At 45.2% G+C, this 26,882-nt stretch overlaps 1 protein-coding gene across 1 annotated transcript in view; it reads right to left on the bottom strand.

The window, feature by feature from the left end:
* Positions 1 to 3,734: 3,734 nt before the first annotated feature.
* TRIP4 (thyroid hormone receptor interactor 4) overlaps positions 3,735 to 26,882 on the bottom strand; it is a 40,769-nt gene continuing 17,621 nt past the window's right edge. Inside the window, exons 10-13 of the mRNA XM_081838991.1 lie at positions 25,973 to 26,097; positions 25,060 to 25,151; positions 10,453 to 10,555; positions 3,735 to 4,193 (exon numbers count right to left, since the gene is read on the bottom strand). Coding sequence (XP_081695117.1) covers positions 4,126 to 4,193; positions 10,453 to 10,555; positions 25,060 to 25,151; positions 25,973 to 26,097 — 388 coding nt within the window. The 3' untranslated portion in view covers positions 3,735 to 4,125. The remainder of the gene's footprint in view (positions 4,194 to 10,452; positions 10,556 to 25,059; positions 25,152 to 25,972; positions 26,098 to 26,882) is intronic.

The raw sequence follows: 26,882 nt of genomic DNA, 5'->3' as shown, positions 1-26,882 counted from the left end.
CCTGCAACCAAGAGGCTGATTATACTGCAGCACATCTAGCTAGTCTTTCTCAGGCCCCTGTCTCTGCATAGATACACCCTCTCCTTCCAGGTTGTACCACTCACTGGCCTTGCATCACATCTTCCTTAAGTGCTTTTGCCTATCTGGAAAGGAATCTTGAATACTTGCTTGTCTAGATGGAGGATAGAAGGTGTGTGTGTGTGTGTAGACATTAGCCTGCTGTACAAAGATGAATTAATTGCTCCATCCGTCTCTGCTCACCCCTGTGAAGCTGCCCAGAACACAGTCTTTCAGCTGAAAAAAATTCCCCACCCCTGGGTCTGATGTCTAAATCAAATAAACTAAACCAAAGAAAGCTAGTGTGGTGTAGTGGTTAGTGTCAAACTAGGAGCCAAGAGACCAAGTTTGGCTATGAATTTCAATGAGTAACCTAAGGCTAGTCACTGCCCTCTAAGCCTAATCTACCTTACAGGGTTGTGTTGAGGAAAGGGAGAACCATGTGCTCCTTGGAGAAAAAGGTAGGGATATGAACACATTAAATACAGTATCTATGCTATGCAAGGAGGGATATTGTACGAGGGTTGCAGCATGTGAGGTGGGGAGGGTTTGTTAGAAAGAGGATGATTTCACAGTGATTCATCAAAGCTCTGAAAGAAAGGGGGGGGGAATGAAAATCCCAAAACAAGAAGTGCAATGCACATGTATCTATCACCAGTCATCTCCAGAAAGGGTCAGATTCCTCCTTCGACTCCAGTTTCCTGGCTGCAAGCACTGCACTCAGATAGACGTTCCTGGTGAACAGAGCTGATATGTTGCCTTCCAAGAGACAAGCCCTCAAGGCTAGCAGTGTGTGTGCCTCTTTCACTGACTTTCTGTCAGAGGGACATTTCTGTCAAAGTGGTTGTGGTGCTGGAGTGAAGGGAAGATCAGATAGATTCCCACCTTGCCTTGTTTTTCCCTCACTTTTTATGTACTTCATTTGCCTGTGAGTGAAGATTTGTCAGCCTAGTTCTTTGAAGGATCTGTACAGCTGGGCTGTGATATGACAGAGAAAGGGGTGGAGGAAACTTTGAGGTAGAATGCAAAGAGGAATCCCAACTATGTTGTTCCCAAAGGGATTCTATTTCCAGCAGAGCCGGCCCAAGACGTTTTGGAACCTGAGGCAAACCACAAAATGATGCCACACACACCCCACCAGGGAAGAAGTGTGAAGATGTACATCAGTAGCAAGGGGGAAACAAATATCTGTATCAGGATCTGCTGCCCCAGTGGATGCGGTCTCCTTACCTTGCCTCATATGGGTGGGCCAACCCTCATCTGCAGCTGTCCCTACAAGCCCAATAAGATTTGGGACCTGCCATGGAGAGACAGCTTCTAAGCTACTGCAAGACTCATATAGGAGCTGACACAGCTCCTTGTAGCATCCATACATGATATTGGATAGATGGGTACGAGACGGGGCCTTCTCAGTGCTGGCACCAAGATTATAGAAAACTGTCACAGTAGAGATCCACTGGGTTCTCTTTCCAGTTTTGGACCGCTGCTGAAGACCTTTTTATTTCAGTTGGTGTTGTTTAAAATGGTTGTTTTAGTCTCTTGCTTTAGCTTTTAAAATGCTGCCTATTAGCACTGCCTTTTCAGCACTAAGCCGTTTTGGTCATTTTATACAGTAAAGTGGGGTAGACATTAAATAAAAAAACAATTCAGTCTCAGCTTGTGTATGGGTGCACATGTTCATGAAAAACACGAGTTGTTGCTTCTCTTTTTTACACACTTGCTCAAGGACTGAATCATTCAGCAGTGAAATCGAACTGTTAAAGAAAACCTTTTACACACACACACACACACACACACACACACGGGCGGGAGGGGGAGGGAGAGAGAGAGAGAGAGAGAGAAGTAATCCGCTCCCTTGCTAAAAGGAGGTGCTAGATCATGCTTTGTTCTAGGCAGCCCTGAAGGCGCTCAGCAGGAGCATTTTGCTGCTAGGCCGCCTCACTAGCACAAAGGGCTACACATTTCTGCATGTATCAACAGTGCATGCACCCACACAGGGGATTTCCAGACATTTATGGCTCTAGCCCACACCTGCTCAGCAGGTGGAAGTCAAGATTTGCACTGCAGGGCAAGACACCAGAAGCCAAACAGGAGCTTCGAGGAAGGAGAAATGTCGGTGGGAGGAGTGCTGGAAAGAGGGCCTTATAGATATTTGGTTGAAAACAAGATTACTGTAAGAGGATGGACAAAGAGGAGGCGAAAAGGCATGTGACAACTTGGAAGCAGAAGATGGGATAAGTTCTCCAAACAGCTCCTTGGCAAAAATGCTGAGCTGAGAAGATTGGAATGGGTGACTTTAACAGTCCTTTGTGGAGACAAATCTTGGCTTTCACAGTGTAGTGAGCTTACAGATGCCAAGGCGGCAGTTAGCAGGAGGAGGTAAAGAGAAATCAATTGGAGTGCTATACAGCACAGTGAGAACACAGCACTATTAGTAGCTTGCCTCATACCGAGGTCAGACCATTGCTCCACCTGGCTGAGTACAGACAACACTGACTGGTAGAGGCTCTCCAGTTTCAAACTGAGGGGTCCCTCCCAGCCCTACATAAAGATGCCAAGACCTGGGGCTTTCTGAACACAAAGCATGTGCTCTACCACTGAGCTATGTCCTTTCTCTCAGACTTACCTGCTGGCACACACAAACCAAGCAGGGCCAAACTCCCTGCCAATCAGCTGATATTCAGGGGGCTCAACCCTGATATCCAGCTGCAGGATCCAGCTGTATCGCTACCTGCCCCACATGTGATGTTGCATATGAAGGCAAGTGGGGGCAGGTGAGTGTGGCTTCGAGAAAACATGGGGAGGCCAGGCAGAGTTTCCCACCCTGGCTGTAAGAGTAGCAGGAACAGAGGCACAGTAAGGGTACGTAGGCGAAGAACCAAGTGCCCAGATATAAGACCAGCCAGCCACATGGCTATGATAGGAACAAAGGCCAGCTCTGCACACTTTACCAGAACAGCTGGCATAATAGCCTTTGTTGCAAGCCAAAAGTAGCAAAAATCAGGCTCTTGATCAGTGCCAGCTATCTGTTTAGGAGAGCAATGGTAGCAATATCCATGCAGAAAAATGTTGGGCCATACAAGCATTTGACACTCAAGACAATGCAGAGATAGGGGCAATTCACAGGAGAGAGAACCATTCGTAACAGAGATAGAGCAAGTTTGCAAGGACAACTGCACTTTGCTAAATATAAAGTATTAAAGAGAACAGGGGGGAGGGGCATCCATTTTATTCAGGCAGCAATATGTAGGATTAAAACTTATGCACCCAGATGAGAAGGGACCAGTTACTCAGCTCTGTCTACTTGTCTAGTGCTAGTGGTCTATGTGTGTTCGTTCACATAAAAAACCAGAAGTGGTGATTTAAGATGACAGTTTAGTTCAAGAACTCAAGAGAGCAAGGAGCTGGCAGTCAACCACATTCCATCCCTGACACCTTGCCCTGTCCTTAGGCTTGGAATTAATAAGAGGGTGAAACGTAGCTCAAGTCCTTTGGCCCCACGTGGGAGATAACTGCAGCAGGCCTTGATGCCAAGCCAGTGCTTCAGGCACCTACAGCACATCTTCCTCCAAGCCAGTTAGCCGGAGGATGCTGTAACAGTCCAGCCCTCCTCCTGCAAAGTGATCTCGTCTGTTCCGTGCCCAGCAAGAAACAAGGCCAAGAAGAAAACAAAGCCAAACGATGCTTAGCTTTAATGCATAGGGTGATGATTTGAAGCTCTGGCACAGGCCCAATTCCGAAAGCACCTCTGGCTTGGCCTGAAGCCAGCCAAAGGCAGAAGAGATCCTGCTAGCCCATAATCCTGGCCTCCTCCTCTAGGGCTCCCCACAGTGCTCTTTGGCCACAGACAACTCGGCACCCAATTTCTCTCTTTGATTGTTAATATTTATGCAAGCTAACAGCAATCCTTCCTTTGCTTGTGGATCCCTCTTTGTCAGTGCCTGCACTTTCAGAATGCCCCCTTCACGTATCTGGGGCCTCTGCTCCAGCAGGCTCAGTGGTCGGGTTCAGATCCATTCTTCTCTTGCCTGGGAGTGGGGTGGGTGGGTGGTGTTTGTGCCCTCCGGCTCACACCACTGCTTTCTGCCTCATTAATCCCTTCTTGGCTCCCTGATGAATTTTCGAATCCAGCTTCCCTGTAAAAAAGGAAAGAAGCGGGGAGGAGGGGGGAGGAGTCTCATGAGTACTTGTTTTTAAAGGTTATTTGCAATGTAAATCAGCTGAAGGCAACAAGGTCTCCCCCTGTTAGTGTGCTGCTGTCACATCCAATTTTCCTGCTTCAGGAACCAGGCATTTCCAAACCCCACCGCTGTTGCCCTGTGACGCAAGGAGCTGTGAAGCATTGTGTCGAGTGGTGGGGAGAGAAAAAGAAATCCAGGGGCTTGGAGAGGGGAGTACGGCTAGCGCTGCTGCCACCACCTCCTCTGCTGTCGCAGCTGCAAAGAGGAAAGCAATCTCTGTTTGAGGGGAGGAAACAAGCCAGCTGGTACACTCTGGGAAAGCCAAGGGACAATTGCCAGACATTTTGAAAGACAGGCGTGGGCAAGGCAGGCAAGTTTATCCAGGGCCGTGAGCAGAGAGAAGGCAGTAGAGCATCCTGGAAACAGGCATGGCCATTCTCAGGACAAAAGGCTTCGACACCTGTTAGTTAAGGGCACACATAACAGCCTGAAAGCCCAGCATGCCAGGTGCTGTGATCCTGCAATTCCGTCTCATCTTCTTTCCTTTGGCAACTCCAATCATGAGAACCTACTTACATTAATGGCAGCTTTGAAGTCACCTCCCTGGTCGAGTTATTGTGCAGCGACCAAGCTCACTGGGAAGCTCTTGAAAAGCCACAATCTAATCTGCCACATAAGGTTGTACTATCCGTGGATGAAGGGAGGAAGACAAACTAGACAGGTAGACAGACCCTGCCAGTGAAATTTGCTTTTGTTGGCTGAGGAACAGGGTGAAAACGCTGCTGCTGATAAAATTCTGCATCACAGATAACACTTAGGATACAACAGGAGCCTGGTGGCAGCAGAGCAGGTTTTCGAGCTCCATCCTTAGCGAGAAGCCCTCGAGGAAGGTTTAGGGGTGGGGGATCAAGTGTAGGCAATGTTATCACCTTAAGGGGGGGAAAACCCTAGTTAGACTTATCCATGTTCCTGGATGCATAGTCCCATCTCAGAGACCATGAGCACTTCAGTCAAGAAACCACCTTATAATACAGAGCAATGAAACCTCTATTCCAGCTATGGGAAGCAGAAAGCAATGGAAACCTACAACTCCGAAATGCGGAAGTGGCTGCTCTTTTCCACGAGGACCCACACCTGCAAGGCAGAGCAACTGTAGAGGGAAGGAGAGGCACAGCAACATCTTTTCCGGTCAGGCCTGTACCCTGTGCCATCACTAGACCTCCAGGAGTGGGGACCTTTTCCTCTTGAGGGCTGCATTCCCTTCTGTGCAACCTTCTAGGGGCCCCTGCCCATGGCTGGTTGGGGCCAGAGGCAAAAGTGGGGGGAACAACACCTGCAAATTTTACCTTTGCACAGTAGGCTATGGCATCTACACACATTCTCATCCCTCTCTCCATCCAATCAGGGTTCAAGGACACATTCCAACTGGGTCAGCCTGGATAGCTCAGTTGGTTAGAGCATTGTGCTGATAACACCAAAGTTGAAAGGTTCAATCCCTGTATGGGGCAGCTTCATATACCTGCATCGCAGGTGGTTGGACCAGATGATCCTCAGGGTCCTTTTCAACTCTACAATTCTATGATTCTATGAAATAAACTCAAGGAAGGCATGAAGCAAGACCAGTGAGAGATGTGGCCTGAGTCCCAAAGGCCAGAAAGAGAGCCCTGCAGGGTTTACTTGGGCCCCTAGGGCCTGAAGTTCCCCACTTTGCACTAGAAGTGCAGAGGTGGTGGGTGGCTGAGAGATCAAGAGGAGCATAGGAATCTAGCAAGACCATCTCAGGGGCATGCCCTTGAACTGCTGGGAATAGTGAACGCAAGCTATTAGGGCTCCTGAGCCAAGAAGCACCTGAGCCCTTCAGATCCTCTCAGACGGAGCTGTCAGAATCAATAGCCACAGTATTACTGGCTAAAACAGGATTAGCAATTCCTCTCTCCCCACTGCTAGCAAGATGGCACTGCCATCGTATGCAGCTCTGCACAGCAGATCAATTCAGCTTCTGTTGCCAAGATGGAACCAGTTCCAAATTCATATGAGCTCCCAGGCCAGGCTTGGATCAACTGCAGAGTCACTGACTCTAACAGTGAGGGGACAAGATGGAGGAGAGAGGGAGACCCAGCGACATATCAGTAAGCCCCTGCCCTTTACACCCAAGCCCTGCCCTTTGTCTTTACAGCTCAAGCATGCGCTCTGCCACCTCTTGTTTGATGCTATTTTGTACTCCTTAATCAGTTTGAAGCAGCAGCTGCCCTTGGCTCGCCGTCCATTGCTCTAGACAGGAACATTTGTCAAGAGGAGTCTGCTTGCATTGATCTCTCGGCTTGGTCAGGGCACCGGCTGACTTGAGACATACTCATCTATAACCAGCAGTTACTCATTAGCTGCCTCTGCACCCCTCAGACACGCACATGCTACTGTACAAGCTGAGCTAGACAAACTGATAGCTCATACTGTTCGGGACACCGCTCAGCTGAGCGTGGGAAATGGAGAGCGAGTCCATGCATAATGATGCCAAAGCGATTCCAATCAGGCAAAAGGAGTTGCTAGCTGGAGGTTCGCTACCCCTGACCTAACATTTCCTTGAACTCACCACCAAACGTCACCAGCCTTTCTCGGTTAAAAGGTTAATGTCCAAAATGGTAAAGGAACACATGACAGACCCTTGATTGTTAAAATTCAAAGGTGTGTGATTAGATTTTTAACACGAGATTCATTTTGTTTTGTTTTTTGCATTAAAAAATAACACTCAAAGCAGCTTGAGAACAAGAATTCTAAGCTGAAAAGAAAACCAGCCAGGTATTCTGGGGTGGAGGAAGGACACAAAGGTTTGAGTAGGGAAGGCCTTTCCTTTGACATACTTATGCAGAAACATAGTAGTATTTTCCTCCACAAAACAGCCAATCTGAACATTTAAGCTGGTCCCAAGATTGATAGCTGGGATGTGGAAAAGCCTGGTAAACTCCCATTTAAATGGGTAGCTGTTAAGGTCAACAGATATCCAAGAATGAAAGTCCTGTGTCTCAGGCACAGGAAATCGATGGATTGTACTGCACATCTGCATGTCAAAGCAAAAATCAAAGAAATATCCTAATACTGCACCTTGGGACACTGCACTTGTATGCACTGTTCAAATATCTGTAGTATTCAGAATTTTCAACTTGCAGGATCTCCAGTCCCTTTAAAAGTCTGCTATTGTGCCTGCATCTTTTATAATACAGGCAACAAAAAGATCTTTATGGATGGCACAGAATGGCCACTTCATGCTCAACCAACCATTTCATGCCCATGTTGTTCACAGAAATGAAGGTTTCCTCCAAGGCACACTCATATTGAGGCAAAAAATAAAGGTTGTTTCCTATGGTCCTGGCTTGACGTTCAGCAACAGCTCTGCTTTATGGCAGAGAACCTCAGATCCTTGGCATGAAGTACCAAACCAGTCACATCAATGCCAATTCTTGATGGACGCTCTTTACTTAGATACATGAAATCGTATTTGCAAATGCATTTCCCCACTGCTGCTTTCCTCAAATGCCATCCCATGTGATGTGTTCACCTGCAGTCCCACTTGAGGCAAACGTACCTTTCACAAGCAACCAAGCAGCACAGCAGAACATGTTTGCAAAGCCATCTGCTTAAAAGGAGCAAACACAATGTGCGGGTGTGAGTGACAGGGTGGGGTGGGGTGTGCAGCTTTTGCAAATCCATTTCAGATAAACAGGAGCTGCATGAGAGCCTGTTCACAAGCTCTTGTTCAATCCTTGCTAATTTCATTTGGACTTGAACTGATGGATCATATCCAAATGTGAGAAGATGTGAATGTTAGTCATTGTCTGAACTGGGCTGGCAAGAGATGCTGCAGCAAGCAAGGAAACATTAACGTTGCCTGAATGATTCAACTAGGCAAATGGATGCCATGAGAATAATGACTTTTGAGCTAATATCCACGCAGAATTGAACTCTTTCCTACTGCAGCTCTGCCACAGTAAAACAACAGGGCACTGCTGTGATAACAGCTACAGGATTCTCTGTCCCATAGCCTTATCACCAACTATTCTTGAATGGCCTGGAATGACCAACCACCACCCTCTCCCTGCAAACAACAAGCTTTCCTGTTGCCTAACCTCCCAAGAGGGAGAAAGCCTAGGGAAAGTGATGAGAGAGCAGGGGACTCAGGCAGCCTCTGGCACGGGCAATCTCCTTCCAGTCTGTTAGGCTGATCCCTCCTCGAGCAGGAAACTGTCGCTTTGGAAAGGACAGACTGTGACACACTTGAGAAGGGTTTGTACTGGCAGCAGAAGTGCACATTCTGCTTCAGAGAAGTGGGGGTGGGGGATCCCAACCTCACGCTTGGCTGTCTACTGCAAGCAGCAGAAGAGGAGCCGGTTTGATAGACAGGCCTGGTGCCAGCACACAGATCCTTGGGCAGCTGCTAGGGCCCCAAGCAAGACCAACCACTGGCATCTGTCCTGTACATGTCCCCCCCCCCTTAAAAAAAGAAAAGCACTGGGTGCCTGGAAGCTGTTATTATAATTTCCCACAATGCCCTGGAGTGATGCTATGCTGGGGCATTGTGGGAAATTAAAAAAGCCGCTTCCAGCTGCTTAAACACTCATGTGGAGCACTGCTGGCACCTATCATGGGAGCCAGCCAAATTAGGACAGGGCACTTTGCCAAGGACCCTTCAAAACTGGCCTTCTTGGTTAATGCCATTCATGCAGGACTTCCAACAGCAAACTCCTTTCTAGAATGCAGATGGATCCACAGGGATGGAGGGCAGGCAAGGCCCAGAAATGATCAGAGCCAAACCGAAAAGCTCTGAACATTTAATCCTGGTGCCTGCAGGAAGCTGATTTCACAGTAAGTTCCCAAAACCACCATTCCAGCTCGCCTAGCCCTCCCCAATAAATACGTTGAGGTAAGCCTCCTTGCCAGGTGCATCCCTCTTAAGGGTTGTGCAGCCACAGCTGCCAAATCTGTTCCAACAGCAAGAGGCCCACTCCCTTTGCGGGAAACAATGCTGTGGCATAAGCCAGGAAACCAACCCACATAAAGACATATTCAGCTCTGTTTCTACTGTAAACACAGGAGTGTGAATAATTTGCTCACACTCTGTATATCCAAGGATGTACAATGAGAAAGAGGTAAAACACTACAGGGATACAATAGCAGTTTAACCATCAGTGGGGAATGGCAATGATTTTAAGCTACGCTTTCAAGGATTACACTAACATTGGCAGGGGAGGGGCTGTGTTGGTCCATGGGGGTGGGGTGGGGTGGGGGTAATCTAACCAGGACACTATTTATTAGGACCAACTAAAAATGATAAAGAATTATGCCAGCTTTTGTCATTCACATTACCCTTCCTCACACTCAGTGCTGGTAGGGGACCAGCCTGCGACATGTTATAATCTTAAAATAATCTCTCTCTATGCCTAATCAGAACTCTCTGGGTCCTTTGGAAAGCAGAAGAAAAAATATGCGGCAACACTTAATGGTAGACGATGCTGTAGGTACAGAATCAAAAGAAGCTAAATTGGGTAGTAATAGCTAGTGGTTGGAGGGCATTCCATTAGACGAAACCAAAGCCATTGCAAAGACCTTTCAGCGTGACACGGCCAGGAGCTAGAAAACATGCCAAGCCCTGAGTCACAACACACATGCCTCCCAGACCCTCAGGCCAAAATATACAACACTCCATTGTTCTTCACAGATTAGCTACCAGCTCACTAAACCCATTATGAGAAGCTATTGGCCTGGTTCAGACATAACAATCTTGGTCCAATATTGCCCAAACATGCCCCATAGACCCCTCTCCTTCCCTCAGGCTATTGTGGGTTGTTAAGCTAAAGTTTCCTGTGCCATCTGAACAAGGAAGCTCATTTAAACACTGCCTCCATTTGAAGCGGGATGCTCAAGGAGAAGAGGGGAGGGGCAGGAAAAACATGTGACTCATTCTGTCCAATAAACTATGGTTTATCAAACTCATATTGTTAACAGCTAAAACCAGGCCAGCTAAAACCCAGCTGTCCAGAGTGGGCAGGATATAAATATAAATAATATAAATATAAATATAAATATATGTTACTGACGACCACTCCTTATGCAATAATTTGCTGCCAGGAAAGCCTGAAAGAAGGGAACCACCCGAAGGGCAATAACCAGCCTATCCCCCCCCCCAATGCCCTGCAATGTGGAATAGAGAAGTAGAGCTTACAGATTTTGTGTTTGCCTTTGATGGGAAACTTCAAAATCATCTCCTGGGCATTAGAACAGATGAAAACAAATGGAGAAGCTGACTCCTGGCTCATCTGTGGATACTAGAAAAGAACAAAACACAGAAAATGGGTTAGCAACACCGCAATGAATTATGAGAGAGAAAGAGAGAGAGAATTGAATGTCTAAAAGTTACACAGATCAGCAAAAATATGCTTGAAGCAGCATAGAGCAATTTAGAATTTAATTGCAGGGAACAGCTCGTTGGCCCTAAGAGCTCTTGAGGTTTATTCAGAGAATAGCCAAGGTGTAAGCGGATCTGCGCGGCATACAGACAAATTCAAGCAGCTAGTTCTTAAGACAGGAACTATGTGCCTGGAAATAGAGCTTTTAAAAGATCTTACGTAACAGGACTGCTGCTATAAGGCGACATGACCCCCTCAGGGAGATTCCATGCCCCTAACCTAAATTTTCCTTAGGTTTGTTAGCTTTCCTTCAATAGTAAAAGCAAAGAAAAAACATAAGTCTTAGTAGCAGCAGTCTCCAGCCATTTTATGTAAAGATAAAAAAAGCCTGCAGGTGGAATTCCATCTAATTGCTCAGTAGGAAACCTATCAGTGTTCTAGTCAGTGACACAGAATCACAGAATCATAGAATAAGCACAAAAGGAATGAGCACAAAATTAGAATGGTCACTGAGGGCTAGGCATTTATTTTAAAATTTTATAAAGGCAGACGCTGTGAATTTTAATACAGTTAAATAACCACCTTAGGCTACCTAGCTATTCTGCATTTCCAACTTCACTCTCACATGCCCTTAGGACTATCTCATCACAAAATTTTTGCCTACAATTCTGTGACACGAAGACATGGCTCTGTTTGACTGGGCAGTTTGATGTGGCAGAAGCCAGCCCTTCAGAATGCCCTATTTATGGCCATGATCCTAGTCACACTTTCCTAGGAATGAGCCTTATTGAGCTGAAAGGGACTTAACTTCAGAGTATTTACTTTCGTATTTATTTATTTAATTTACATCCTACCCTTCAAGGAGTCTGGGGTGGCCAACACGTCAGTAATGTAAAAATTACCAGAAAAATAATAATCCAAAAACATTTATCCCAGGGTTGCCAGGAACAGTGTCTTTCAGCCATCAGTACATGCAACTGAGCTGTAAAATGCAGCCACATGAAATACTAGCAGATTAAACATCCCCTGCAAGCTACTTTCAGATCTCCAAGGGGGACGTGGAATGGCACGCTCAGTACAGAACGTAACGTTTTCAGAAATCTGACTTTCACTTCTCACAAGGGGAGACCAGAAAGGGATGGACTCTTAGACAGACCTCACAACTGGCCTTTCCCACAGTATGCTGAGCAGAGTCGGCCTGAGGACTAAACAGCAAAGGACACTGATGTGCAAGCTAGATCAAAGCAAACCTGCTAAATAAAGATGAACGCAGAGAATCACCGAGGACCGAGTGATGAGGACTGAGTGACAAAAATGCCCAAGAGAAAGGGCACTGGCTAAAGGCAACAAAGAGGTCCAATCTCAGTGGTTGAGCACTTGCTCAGTACGTGCAGACCACTGAAATAGGGATGGGGATTACAACTTCCATCATCCCTGATCACTGGCTATGCTGGTTGAAGCCAGTGGGTTCCAAGTTTCCCATCCTTGAATTAAAGGATGTCCAATGGCCAGCCCAGAAATGTTTTCTAGCATACCAAGACCCCCACCCCACAAGTACTTAACAGAAGGGCTAGGTGGTTTTATTTATTTCTAACATTGCTACACTTCTCTACAGCAAAAAAATTCTCTGGCCAATTTACAAGTAAAAAATTAGAAGTATAAAGTACAGCGTTAAGAATAAATCCAAAAATTCAGGACAAAACCAGGGGCAGAGTGGCACTGGTGCAATAGAGCTAACAATATTTATGACTGAGAAGCCAGAGAAAGGAAAAAGCTATTCACCAGGCATCAAAAGCAATAACCCAGAAAAAAGGACGTTTGGGGTTTCGGCAGGATCACTGAATGGGTTAACAAGTTATCAACAGCTGTACATACTTTGCACAGGAAATAAGTAGGTATTAAATGAGAACAGCAAAGCTAGGAAGTTTGTGTTATTACGAAGGGCTGCCTCTCTGTACAATCATTATGCTTATCTCAAATGCACTTGAGTGTTGCACAGAGATGTCCACAGTCCTCAGTCCAGACTGTACATCTTGAATTTCATGGTGTTTGAGCCTCACTGGTCCCCCCCCCCCAGATTTTCTCCATAAAGGTAAAGGTAAAGGGAGCCCTGACCGGTGTTAAAGAAGGACCGAACATTCTTTATGTATGCAACAACGGCAGCAAGGATACTCATCGCAAAAAAATGGAAAACTCAAGATCTACCCACACTGGAAGAGTGGCAGATGCAACTGATGGACTATATGCAACTGGCCGAGATGACAGGCAGAATCCGTGACCTGGGAGAAGAGAAGATGGAGGAAGACTGGGAGAAATTCAAGAAGTATCTACAAAAACATTGTAATTTGGTTGAATGTTAAGAAGGATGCTAGATTATAAAAAATTGGCCACCACTAAATTAGATTTGAAATTTGATGATAAGTGAGACTAAAGAAAATATAAAACTTTTTGGAAGAAGTGCTAGATTATATTTGAATGAGTGGACATGAGATTGTAAACAAGTTGATAATTTGTTTGGAAAAAACTTTTAACGATGTAAATGGGAGCGGGAGACGCGAGGGAGTCCAAAGAAGTCATGAAATTATGTCTGTGATAGAAGTAAGATTGTTTATTATTTGTGCATTTATATTTAAAAACTTTAATAAATATTTATTAAAAAAAAAAAAAAAGGGAGCCCTGACCATTAGGTCCAGTCGTGGCCAACTCTGGGGTTGCGGCACTCATCTCGCTTTACTGGCCGAGGGAGCCGGCGTACAGCTTCCGGGTCATGTGGCCAGAATGACTAAGCCGCTTCTGGCGAACCAGAGCAGCACACGGAAACGCTGTTTATCTTCCCACCTATTTATCTACTTGCACTTTGCCGTGCTTTCGAACTGCTAGGTTGGCAGGAGCAGGGACCGAGGAATGGGAGCTCACCCCGTCACGGGGATTCGAACCGCTGACCTTCTGATCAGCAAGTCCTAGGCTCTGTGGTTTAACCCATAGTGCCACCCGCGTCCTCATTTTCTCCATATCTGTGTATTATGTGTATACACCTGGGTCTGATGAGAAGGCTCTAGTCTTATAAAAGTTTCTGCCACAATAAACCTGAACATATATAAAGGAGATGCACACTTTGTTGAGTTTGTATGGTTTATGAAAAAAATAATGCAGCAGCGGCATACATACGCTGCTTTCGCATAATTTCTGCTACTTCGGTGAACCAGAAGTGGGCATGGTAAAAGATATAGGACACCAGCGTCTTACTCTCTGAAAATCCAATGGGGAAAATCCAACAAGGAAAGGAGCATAGTTTAGAAGCACAGCAAATGCTTTGCATACAGAAGATCCTGAGTTCAATTCCGGGATCATAAAATCACAGAACTATGGTGTTGGAAGGGACCCGAGGGTCATCTAGTCCAACCCCCTGCAATGCAGGAATCTCAGTGAAAGCATCCATGACAGATGGCCAGCCAACCTCTGCTTAAAAACCTCCAAGGAAGTACAATCCACAAACTCCTGAGGAAGACCTGAGACAGCTCCAGTTAAAAAGATCTTAGGTAGCAGGACTAGGGGAAACTTAAGGCTAATACAGTGGTACCTCAGGTTATAGATGCTTCAGGTTACATACGCTTCAGGTTACAGACTCTGTTAACCTAGAAATAGTACCTCCTATTGACATCCTATGTCCATTTAAAATGGGGTTGGGGGGGTTATTGGGTTGTTTTATTTTGATTATATATTTTGTGGTTTTATATTTTCATTTTGTTCTGTGAACCACCCTGAGACCTCTGGGTATAGGGCAGTATATAAATTCAATAAATCAACCTTCCCCCAACTTGGTGCCTTCCAGCCGCTGTTGGACTACAACTCCCATCATGCCTAGTCATTGTTATTGCTGGAGAAGGCTGCCTCAAGATAGGTAACCTCACAAGTGGCTTCCCTTGAGACGGATCCAGAAGCTGTCACTGCTGCAGAACCCTGCAACCTACATGTTGAGTGGTGCATCTGCATGTGCACACATTACACCTGTCTCAAGGGAAGGGTGCCATCTGCTGATAAACTACTGGGCCATGTTTACATTCCAATTATTGACAAAGCCCCAAACAACTAAGAACCAGATGACATGAAAGATCACTGCCCCTTATGCAGAACAGTTCAATCACTGAGGTCATTAGGGAAACCCTGTTAGAAGCATAATGCCCCATAGACTGTTATAGGGCCGTGATCAAGAAGTGGGCATTTTCCAAGGCATCTCCTGCTATATTAATCAGCACCTTAATCAGATACTGCTTACACATTTTCAAGTCCACTGCCACAGCCTTAAGGGCCAGAGCTTGTGGGGGTTTTTTATTTAAAAGAGAGAGAGAAAAAATCGAGGTTTTGTTATTTAGGACACCAAATTTGGTGCCCAATATCCAAACCAATGTTTGCGAGATGTGCAACATGCACGCAGCCCTGCTTCAGCCTGAAACCTGACCTTGGTTTACTGCTTGCTAAAAAAAATCAGTAGCCAAAAAGCCATCTTCGAGAAGCATACTACTACTCAATGTATATAATTATGTCAGCGTGAAGTGCTCTCTCCTAATGCCAAAGTGCAATGGAAGGCAGAGGAGGGCGGGCAAATTGCACTCAGAGCTGTGGGGGGAAGCAAAGAGCTCTCCGCATAGCCACTCAAAGCCCTTCTTCTTTACCAGTGCCTTCACTTTGCTAAAGCTTATCTTGGCAACTATCTGGGTCAGAAATGTGTGCTTTTCCCAGTGCTGGCACTCCAGCTGTGCGATGAGCAGCTGTAAGCGTGCATTAAAACTCATGCCTGCAGCCGGGAAACGGGTTTTTGCAGATGGCATCGGATGAAGTGGGAAAGCTGCTGCCACAATAAATCTGTTAATCTCTAAAGGTGTCATGATGACACCTAAGCTAGCTTTGCTTTCAACATGGGGAATGCACATACCTCTCTGATCGCCAAACAGTAAGGAAGCTTAGATACTAGGCCATTCAATTTGCTTCTCTCCGGCTGTCCCCGGCAGGAGGTCTCCCCCATCCTCCCAAAAGCATGGGACAGTTTTCAGCTAGATGGAGCCATTCAACTCTTCCTTCCCTGGAATGCCTGCCATTAAACTGCTGGCATGCACACTTTTGCAAGCAGATACCATCTGAATTGGTATATTTCAACACTTGGGCATCTCTGCTGTGTGCTGGAAGCGGATGCCACAGTGGAGAGTAACCAGTTGTTGCATAGATCCACCATACCATGTGGCACAACATTCTAACCCAACTCTCCATTTTCTTCCTCTCCAAAAGATGCTAACTTCCTTCATCCAATCCATAATTTCTGTTATGCAATTCACTGCCACAAGATGAGGCAACAGGGACAGGGAACTTGGGGCCCTTCAGATGTTGCTGGACTAAACTCCCATCAGCTAATGTCAACATACCCAATGGTCAAGGACGATGGGAGCTGTAGTCCAGCAAGATTTGGAGGCCACAAATCTTTTGCTCTTGGTGTAGCTATCTAAATAGAGATTCAAATTGTTATAGCCTTCCCAAGCAAAAGACTACACTTTGTTTGAGAAGCAGGGCAAAGCCAGCTGGCTTGAGCCAACATCCGATTTCTCCAACACAAAGTGAAGTAATGGGTACAACCGGCTGCTTGTGCAGATTCACAGATTCAGTAAAGCAGGGCAGGGCAGGGGAATCTGTAGCCCTCCAGATGTCACTGGACTCCATTGGCATGGCCAAAACTCAGGGAACTGCAGCCCAGCACTACATCTAGAAGGCTTAATACAACTACATCTAGAAGGCTTAATACAACAACAGATATAGCTATCATTTTTTTTGTTTTGCCCTGGTTCAAAATCTCAGCTGCAGATTCACCACCAGGCTGCCGTCTTAAGGTAAAGGTAAAGGGATCCCTGACCATTAAGTCCAGTCGTGGCCGACTCTGGGGTTGCGGTGCTCATCTCGCTTTATTGGCCGAGGGAGCTGGCATACAGCTTCCGGGTCTTGTGGCCAGAATGACTAAGCTGCTTCTGGCAAACCAGAGCAGCGCACGGAAACACCGTTTACCTTCCTGCTAAAGCAGTACCTATTTATCTACTTGCACTTTGAGGTGCTTTCAAACTGCTAGGTTGGCAGGAGCAGGGACTGAGCAACGGGAGCTCACCTCGTCGCAGGGATTCGAACAGCCGACCTGATCAGCAAGTCCTAGGCTCTGTGGTTTAACCCACAGCGCCACCCCCGTCCCAGGCTGCTGTCCTACGCACCTGCAAAAACACTGATCTACATCTTACACAGATGTAAGGATGAACAGGATCATGCCGATGACACCCTTCCAAGCACAATAATAAAACATTATACTGTGAATTCTCCAGAGGACTAGAAAAGGTCACATGTGCTAGAGAGGAATGCAGTGTTACTGTGCTTTATCTTTGGCTGGGTGTTTTGTGTGACACAAAGCATACAAACCATGCACACTATCTTGAGCTCCTAGGAGACCAGGTGGGATATAAGCACAGTGAATTAAAACAAACAAACCAGATCTCCTGACCTAAGCTCAGATAAAATAGAAAGGAAGAGACAACCAAGGTGGGATATAAAAACAAACAAACAAATAAGGCAATAGCTCCAATGCATTCATTTAAAGCCATGGGGTGAGATTTTTAAAAGCCACACAGCCTGTGGTGTGAAAGTCTGCTAGGTCAAGCTGAGACAGGTGAGAAAGGAACTGTGCAAAACCACTGCCGCTAATAGTCATGGATTTGGTAATCAAAATGGCTTTGCTAAGAAGGAGGGGGAAAACACACACACACACACACACACACACACACACACTCTCTCTCTCTCTCTCTCTCTCTCTCTCTCTCTCTCTCTCTCTCTCTCTAACTGCCTCAACTGCTGAGGTTACAAACCACAGCCCTACTGTGCTGCTGAATGCAAGCAACATCTTCCCTGGAGGCTGTTGAGAGCTTCTATCTGCTGCTTGCAGATAACAGAAACAGGCTGGCAAGTGGTTTGGCTGCTTTGAAGAGGAGATGGACACATCTTAGCCAGGCTGCTTCATTTCCCTTTCATCTCGCACTTATGCAAGCTCCTTGTCACTCTTCACACTGCCCACCCTGAGCAGGAAATCAGTTGCAAGCATGATCAAGTCGGGAGTAGGAGCAAAGGAGGCACCTGGGGGGCGCAGGGGAGACAGCCCATGCCCCTCTCTCAACAAAAGGCTTGGCAAACAGTTCCAGGTCTGTGCTACATACATATATATCCTTGCATAAGTTGGACACAGCTGGAACAACCCGGACTTTTCTCTTTTTTTATAACCTATCATTGAAAAGGAAATATTTTCCAAGGCAGTTTACAAACACAAGCAATAAATAAAATAAATAACAATAACAATAACAATAATAATAATAAACACTGAAAAGGTTCACAAAAGGAAAGCAGCAGCAGTGACAACAATTCATAGAATTGTAGAGTTGGAAGGGACCACGAGGGTCACCTAGTTCAACCCCCTGCAATGCAGGAATCTATTGAGCAACAGGGCTCTCGAACCCATGACCATGAGATTATGAGTCTCATGCTCTACCAAATGAGCGATCACATCAGTGGGACTTTTTCAGTGAGTTGATATTTCACATTTAAATGCTGAGCAAGATGCTGCAGCTCTGGAATTTATGCTATCAGGCATCACCCTCAACCGTCCATCCCTCTTTTCAATAAAGGGGGAATTAAGACTTGCCCAACAAATTAGGTGCTTTTTTTGCATCTAGTCTAACATACTGATTCCACCTCACCCCATTTTTTTGCTTGTTTTGCTTAGACAAAGAGTTCTGTTGAACCTGAAAGCTTGCTCTCTTCCTAATATTTCAGTTGGGCATTATGAAGGTGCTGCCTACTATTACTTTAGGATTTTTGTCCTAACACAGCTATCTAGTTTAAAAATAAAATAAAACCCTAGTGTGTAGAATGTACGTGGATAGCAACGGGTATAATTAATTATTGTTTCAGTTTTGATCTTCAGCTCTAAATGGCCTCCTCATTGCTTGAAAGCTGTGTATCCTCTTGGATAGTTGCTGTCTTCTATACGTAATTAATGAAAAGGGTGTGATTTATGCACACTTTTTCCGAAAACAGGCAAAATGCTTTTAATTAAAGGCAACCAGACCAAATACTGAGCATATCTAGCCACACTGACATGTATTATTTATGGCATTGCTTACCAACAGAAAAATATAGCGGTATTATCTATTTTAACTCTGTAAGTACAGGCATAGAGATGTGACTGAATAAACATAAATGATGTGAAAGAGACATTTTCTCAAAATATATATGTTGGCTACTGAAATGAAATTATGGAAGCAATCCACTCCCTTTTCAGGAAGTAATGACGTCGTTTTTAATGAAAGCAGCACATAATATGATTTCTCTCAGGCTAGAGTTTTCTGACATTCTGCATTGTTTTATCCTACAGTTGCGCAAGAGGAGGGAGGCCAGCATGCATCCAGAAACTGATCCACAGGACTGACCTGCGTTGAGCAGGAACTGGGAACCTGTGGCACTTCAACTCTCACCAACCTCAACCAGCATGGCTGATGGTCAGGGATGTGGCAGTGTGGTGCGGAGATTTATATTTGGACTCAAGTCCTTATAGGCTTCTTCCCAAGCATAAGATTACGTACGCTTTGTTTGAGAAGCAGAGTAAAGCTAACTAGCTTGAAGTAGCATCCGGTTTCTCTAACACAAACTGTCTATTGGTTATCAGGATCTGCAGTGGAGAATCTATGGCCCTACAGATGATGTTAAGACTACCCTACCCATCATCCCTGACTATGGAGCAGATGGGAACCAGAGTCCAGCAGCAGTTCAAAAGCACCAGTTTTCTACCTCTGATCAAGATGCTGGGCAGCTCTGCTGTGACACTTTTTTAAAAAACGGATGCATATTAATATATTTGCCTCTCATTTTCAAAAGCAGCCTTCTGGCTTCCAATGCGGAATGGCTTATATTCTATTCACCTCCTCCACTGCTGGGAGATTTATTTGTTTGGAGTCTAGCAAGAGCTGGAGAGTCACCAGTTCGCTAGCCAAGAGCCAGACCAATGCTCTGGTGTAATGTTTTATTTCCTTTTTATTATTGCGCACACTCATTGCCTTCCTCCTTACTTTCTCTCTCTCTCTCTCTGCCCCCCTTTCTCAAATAAAGAGAATTTTCTCAAATAATCAGATCCCTGGGCTTGACTGGATTCTTATAACACCTGAGGGTTGGGTGTCCTTCCATGATGGCTAAGCTGTTTGGTTTCAAGTTAATGGAAGATAAGGAAGGGAAGGGAGCTGAAGCGACTGGCAGGAGACCAGGAGCTTGGCTAGCAGTCCTCCTGTTCCTGACTAAATAAACTGCAAAGTATTGGGTGTCCCTCTGGTGGCAAGAAGAGAGCAAAGAGGCAGAAGGCACATCATTAAGAGCAACAGAGCTTCCCCTATGCTTTGGCACACAGGTAAGATCAAGGTTTTCTTTATATCAGGAGTGGAGAGTCTTCTGCCATCTTAGGACCACATTACCCAGTGGAAAGCTATTGGGGACACATTCTAGGAATGGGCCAGAGCCATACACCATCTCATACCCTTAACCATATAGGTATTATAGGGACAGAACTACTCAAACTGTATAGAAATCTATTCATGTACAGCGGCAAGAATGTTGCTTGCCCAAAAATGGAAAGAAGAAGTCCCGATGAAAGAAGAATGGATACAAAAACTGATGGAATGTGCAGAAATGGCATACAAAAAAAGAAAAAAAAAGAAATCAAGATAGCAAACTTTTTATAAAAGAATGGAAATGATTTATGGAATATTTACAAACAAACTGTAAACAGATAAGAATATTGGCAGGATTTATTGTAATAACCTGCAGTTTCATAAGAGTATATATTTAAAGCAGACAAATAAATGAGTAAATTAAATTAATTTGGATATGCAGAGAATATTTAAAATAAATTTAAGGAACTGCAGAAAAAGGGGAAAGGAAGTCAAGTCTTGAAATGTTAAAATGAAAGGAAATTTTTTAAAATGTAAAAAATCGAAAATCATAAATTTTTTTTTTAAAAAAACCATATAGGTATTTCCCATGGAAGCAGAAACATATATTTAATTCTTAAACCTTCCATTCCTCCATAGACTTTATTTTACAAAGTGTGTTTAATAAATAACAACAACAAATCATCCCCAACACCCTTTATTTGCCCTGACCATATAAAAGTCAAAAGCAACTTAGTATTTTCCACAGAAAAATTCTAAGAATGGCAGTGTGCACACTTTGCCATATATCAAAGCCCTTTTCCCCTCTCAGCTGCTGCCCACAGAACAGCTAATTGGCACAAGAGCACCCAGAAGGACAAGGTGAAATCCAGCTGCAAGCTGCACCCAGCTAATGGCCTGGGCTGGGGTCCCCACCCATGCTTTCTATATACACCTGTAATAGGTAGGTCTGTCAGTGGTTGAAGAGCTGGCTGCCTAGAAGAAGATAACCTGAAAGTCAGATAACCTGGCTTGAAGAATGCAAGACTTCAGAAAGTTTTGCTCCATCAGAAGGAATCCAACATGTGTTATCAGCCAACCATTTGTGTCACATTTCTTTAGCATATTTACATCCTGCTGCCTTCCTTCATTCAGGAAACTAAATCATGGTGTCCCATCCAGGCAATGACCAGACCCAGATCTGCTTAGCTTCAGTAAAGTGGTTGCGTCACATGCCCACAGGTGAGGTCCAGGAACATAACAAGGTTTCCCCACTGTGACAATGCCATGCCTGGCTCTACACCACTGCTCAGCCACTCTAAAGACAGTGCTCCCAGCACCTCCCCACCTCAGAAAGAGGATGGGGAACCCCCAACATAGAAGCATATTACATTGCCAACCAAATACGCCATATAATCCCACATATACTAGAAGATGAGACAAAACAATGGGTACACCTAGAGAGGGACACAATTGAAAATACCTGCACCACAACATACCCACTCCTCCCAAACAAACTAAAGAAAATTCCCACAACACTTAACAGGTACACACAGACCATGCTCAAAGCATGGAAAACACAAATAGGCAAACTATCCCCAACCCCATCCCCACTAATCCCCCTGGGGTACCACCCATTATTCCACCATGCAGCACAAAACCTCCAGATAAAAACCTGGCGAACCAAAGGCTTATATCGCCTAATAGACTTTTATAAAAATAACAAACCCTTGTCAACACAAGAAATACAAGACAAACTAGAAGACACCCAAATGCCCTGGTTAACACAACACCAACTACATGCCCTCTTAAACAACCGAACAGTAAAATCAGCAGCAACTAGGCCCCTGACAACCTTCGGAAACCTCCTCCTAACAACAAAGGAAAACGGCAAAGGGACGGTATCCGCAATATACAAAATACTACTCCAAAATCCCACAAATCCCCTAGATGCAATCAAAAAACAATGGGAGAATGACATAGGCTATGAGATTAACCCCACTCAATGGACCAGAATGTGGTCTAAACCCCCCTTTAAATCCATATCAACGAAAAGAAAAGAACTCACACTGAAATTCACCTACAGGTGGTACCTAACACCAAGGAAACTAGCGCTAATACACCCAGGAACCTCACCAAAATGCTGGAGAGGGTGCACCTCCACAGGCACATACCTGCACATGTGGTGGGAGTGTCCCAAAATCCAACTATTCTGGACAACAACCATACAAGAAATATGTAAAATAACTAAGCAACTAAGAATTGGCCCTACTAAACATCTTCCAAGACAACAATGCCCATTTACACCACAAAGAACTCACAACCCACCTATTTTCAGCAGCCAGAAACACCATAACCAGACACTGGAGAGACCTGTCAGGAGTAAGCATGGGCCAATGGTACCAAATAGTATGGGAAACAGCCCTACTAGAAAAATTAACTAATAAACTGAAACTGACACGGGGACAAACAGAAGAAGACACCTTCACCCCGGTATGGCTCCCCTTTATCACATACACAGCCCAACAGGACAATGACAATAATCCACCAACAGCATACAAATCAATATGGCTAACCTGACCCAAAACACCCACCCACCTCACTCACACACGAAAACAAAGATCACCACAGCCAATCACAAACAAACAATCACACCCTAGGCCAACCCCAACCTCTCTCACCACCAAAGGAACACCAGTGAACAACACAAGCACGCTGACACCAAACTCTACATACATTAAGCATAATAGAAACACCGCTACCCGACCCCACCCCCATCCATCTCCCCTCCCTCCACCCCCCTTTTTTTCTCTCCCCCTAATGCCTCAACAAATGAAACGGATTTGTAAAAATGTTACATGGGGAAAAAATACGAGGCATTACACTTACACTGTAAAACAAGAAAACCCTTAATAATTTTTTTTTAAAAAAAATAAAGACAGTGCTCCTTTCTGCAGAGCTCAACCCAATGCAGCCATATCCCAAACCATTACTCATGGAAGCAGTGATGGACAGTGGAAGGCTCTCCCACTCTAGAGTACTTCTCCAGGTGAATCATCATGGTCAGCTTGATCTTCTTGACCTTTGAGCTAGCCTCCCATAACCAGGTGCCCTCTGGGTGTTTTGAACTACAACTCCCATCATGAAACAACAATATTCCCCTCGAAGAGCTGCACTTCCCAGATTTCCCTGGGAAGAGAAATCAATTGTTAAAGCACTCTGGGAACTGTACCTCTAGAAGGGAAAAAAGGTGTCTCCTAACAACTCTCAGAACCCTTAAGAAACCAAGAGTTCCCAAGATACTCTGGGGAAAAGCCACGCCTGTTTAAAGTGGCATCAGTGCTTTAAATGTACACTGCAGGAGGAGCCTGTTTAGGTACAATTATTATTATTTATTAAATTGATATACCATCCTTCATCCAAAGATCACAGGGCGGTTTACAACATAAAAACACAAAATATATAACATCATAACAAAAGAAAACCAGATATCCCATTACTAGATACATACAACCTATTAAATACAGGCCAGGAATACGATAGTAAGAGGGATCCTTTGAAGCTCAGATACAAAGGCCACTTACTGAGCCTCCCTTGGAGAAAACTGTGAATGAAACACCAGGGTGTGGGTGGGTATGCATTTTAACTACTGAGTATTCTGAGTTCACAAACAGAAGATTTTGCCTCTATGCAGAACATTACCAAACATGGGTAAACAAGTAGTGGCGGCTGCTTTTGTCTGATACAGAAAGATCTCCCTCCCTGCCAACGGACTGCTATGAATCTACTAGGTGTGCTGGCCTAGCTGCAGCTGCCTCTGTAAATCAATAACCAACCAACTGGTTGCCAGGAGCCCTATTCAAAAAGGGATTTCCCTGACTCAGGACTGATTTGGTTAAACAAATACAGGTCACAACTGACATGGCTCTGAGAAAGAAGAGTGACGCTCAAAGCCACACACAAGGTTGTGAGGTTCACGCACGACCCCCACAGTCAGACACTCCCCCCCCCCGCCTCTGCTTCCACCATAAGCTCGAGAACAGATCTATCATCTGCAACAAACCTGTGGCCTGTATGCTGAAGACTTGCTTTACATTTTAATTCATACTCTTTGTTTTATGGTGATTTCTCTTACGTTTCTGGAAAAGCAAGCTGCTGGTACCTGCCCAACTCTACCAGAGGAACAGGTTGTTGCCTTAGAGCAGGGGTCAGCAACCTTTTTCAGCCAGTGGGCCAGTCCACCGTCCCTCAGACCATGTGGTGGGCCGGACTATATTTTGAAAAAAATAATGAACGAATTCCTATGCCCCACAAATAACCCAGAGATGCATTTTAAATAAAAGCACACATTCTACTCATGTAAAAACACCAGGAAGGCCCCACACATAATCCAGAGGTGCATTTTAAATAAAAGGACACATTCTGCTCATGTAAAAACACGCTGATTCCCGGACCATCCGCGGACCAGATTAAGAAGGCAATTGGGCCACATTCGGCTCCTGGGCCTTAAGTTGCCTACCCCTGCTGTAGAGAGAAGACCACAGAGCACAAGCGCTGCATGCAGAATGTCCCAAGTCTCAATTCCCTGGACTAAAAGGACCAAGCAGCAAATGATGGAAAAGACTGCAGCCTGAAATATTGGACAGTGAAAACCTAAGACACAACACTGGGCAGGCTACATGGATAAATAGTCCTGACTTGGGATAAGGCAGGTTCCTATGCTTGAAGCAGCAGGACTTGAAAGGGACACTCACAGCCCCTTTGGAAACCTCCAGTCTGGAAAATCATAGCAGTAGCATAATTTTGCCACCCTACTGGGGGGAGGAAGGAGAAAGGAGGACCTTCATTTTTGCCAAAGGCAGCCAAATAATGTGCTCCAGCTTCAACACTCACAAAACCGAGCAGGTTGGGGTTTTTTTGGTGCTCACTCACCTGCTCCTTAAATTGCTCTTGCGACAAGCAGTCAATCAAGTCCACACAGCCAAGGAGGCAGCCAGAGGGATAATCTTTGGGAAATTCCAAATCTATGGCAAGCCGGAGAGAAAATTGTTAGGCAAGCTCAGACATGTGATGCAGCGCCCTGCCATTCTCCACATGGTCTTGATTAGCCTTCGAGTGCCTTGCGTGAGCTCTCTCCACACTGTTTTATACAGCTAATTTCATGGTTTGGACAAAAGTACGTTTGCTTAGGGAAGCTTTGCTGATCCCGGGGAAAGCATTTCTCCAAGAGGACCTTGGTCTCCCAAGGCCTTCTAATCTGCTCCATTAACATGCCTCCAGCCAGTGCAAAGATCAGCCCCAGGCCTTGCTGAGGTATTATCTAAGGTCAAATGTTACATTCGGTCCAGGTTCACTGGCAAGAAGAACTCTAACTCTCTAATTGGTTAGAACACATTTTATAAAATTCAAATGCTGTCTGTATTCAGACGGAAGAATTTGAGTTCTTGCAGTATTTAAAATGAGAATGAGAAAAGGAAAATGTGAGGCAAACGAGAAAAGAGTCAGTGGCAGCAGAATAAAGCTGTGGCAGACTTCTTCAACTTTGGGTCCCCAGACGTTGTTGAAATTTATCTCTCATTATCCACAGCTGGTATAGCAAATGGCCCTGTTTTGATACCTTGATTGTGTTTTCACACTGTAAGCCCCTTCGGAGACAGGGACCTGTCCTCTCATTCTTTTCATCTATGTACACATATATGCACTATATAATCAGAACATGTATAGTAGTGGTCACTCTGAAGCCCACAAACTAATTTTCATTTAGCCAGCAGGCCTCCAAGGAAAAACACCCTGACTCAGGTAAAAGGGCAGGCAATCCAAAGGTCTTAAGGGGGGGGGGGCTCACCTTTCCCAAGCAGTATTTTGTAGGTAGCCTCCTGCTCACAGATTTCCTGAGGGGATGGCCTTTTGGCTGTAGATGCTATCCATAATCGACCCCGGTGTGATGTGTACCAAGTCCTGCCTTCTACCCTGGAGAGGGAGGAACAGAAACAGATTCAATCTCCAATCTTCCTCTGCACCCACATTATTCAGGGAACACTGAATTGCCATTCTAGTATCCAAGCCGTGTATTCTGGGGAGGCAAGCACCCTTGGCACAGAAAGTCCTTTCAAAAGGAAGGCGCTAGTGACAGAATTAAAGTTGCAAGCTGAAAATCCGTGAAAGGGCCTCAGGCATTAACAGACCAGCTTAAGGAATCATGATCTTCAAAGCACCAAAGTTTATACATTTCCCCATTTATCCATAAACTGCTGACACATTTCCCCCTAGCTACAATACACTGCCAGAAACAAACTTTTTACTTTTATTTCAAAGCTGACGTTCTCTGAACTCATCCTGGAGTCTCGCCATACTGACGGCAATGACATATGAGCAAAAGAAGAGCCAGCTGGGTCAGGCCATTAGCCCTTTCAAGTCCAGCATCCTGTTCTTACAGTGGCCACCCAAATTCCTGCGGGAAACCCACATGCAAAATTTGAGCACAAGATCACTCTCCTTTCTAGAGTGGCTTAACAATCATTGAATGATTGAGCGAGTGGTTGCTGAATAACTCCAGGCACGCCTGGAAGAAGTGGACCATTTGGATCCCTTCCAGTCGGGATTCAGGCCTCATCATGGGACTGAAACTGCCTTGGTCGCACTGGTCGATGATCTCCGGCAGGCTAGGGACAAAGGAGAGAGCTGTTTCCTAGTTCTGCTGGATCTCTCAGCGGCTTTTGACACCATCAACCATAACATCCTTCTGGACCATCTAG

This window comes from Podarcis erhardii (genome assembly GCF_964252035.2).
Source record: "Podarcis erhardii genome assembly, chromosome: 14".
NCBI classification, from domain to species: domain Eukaryota; kingdom Metazoa; phylum Chordata; class Lepidosauria; order Squamata; family Lacertidae; genus Podarcis; species Podarcis erhardii.
Note: the sequence above shows the minus strand (reverse complement) of the source record. Positions and strands in the feature narration are given on the sequence as shown.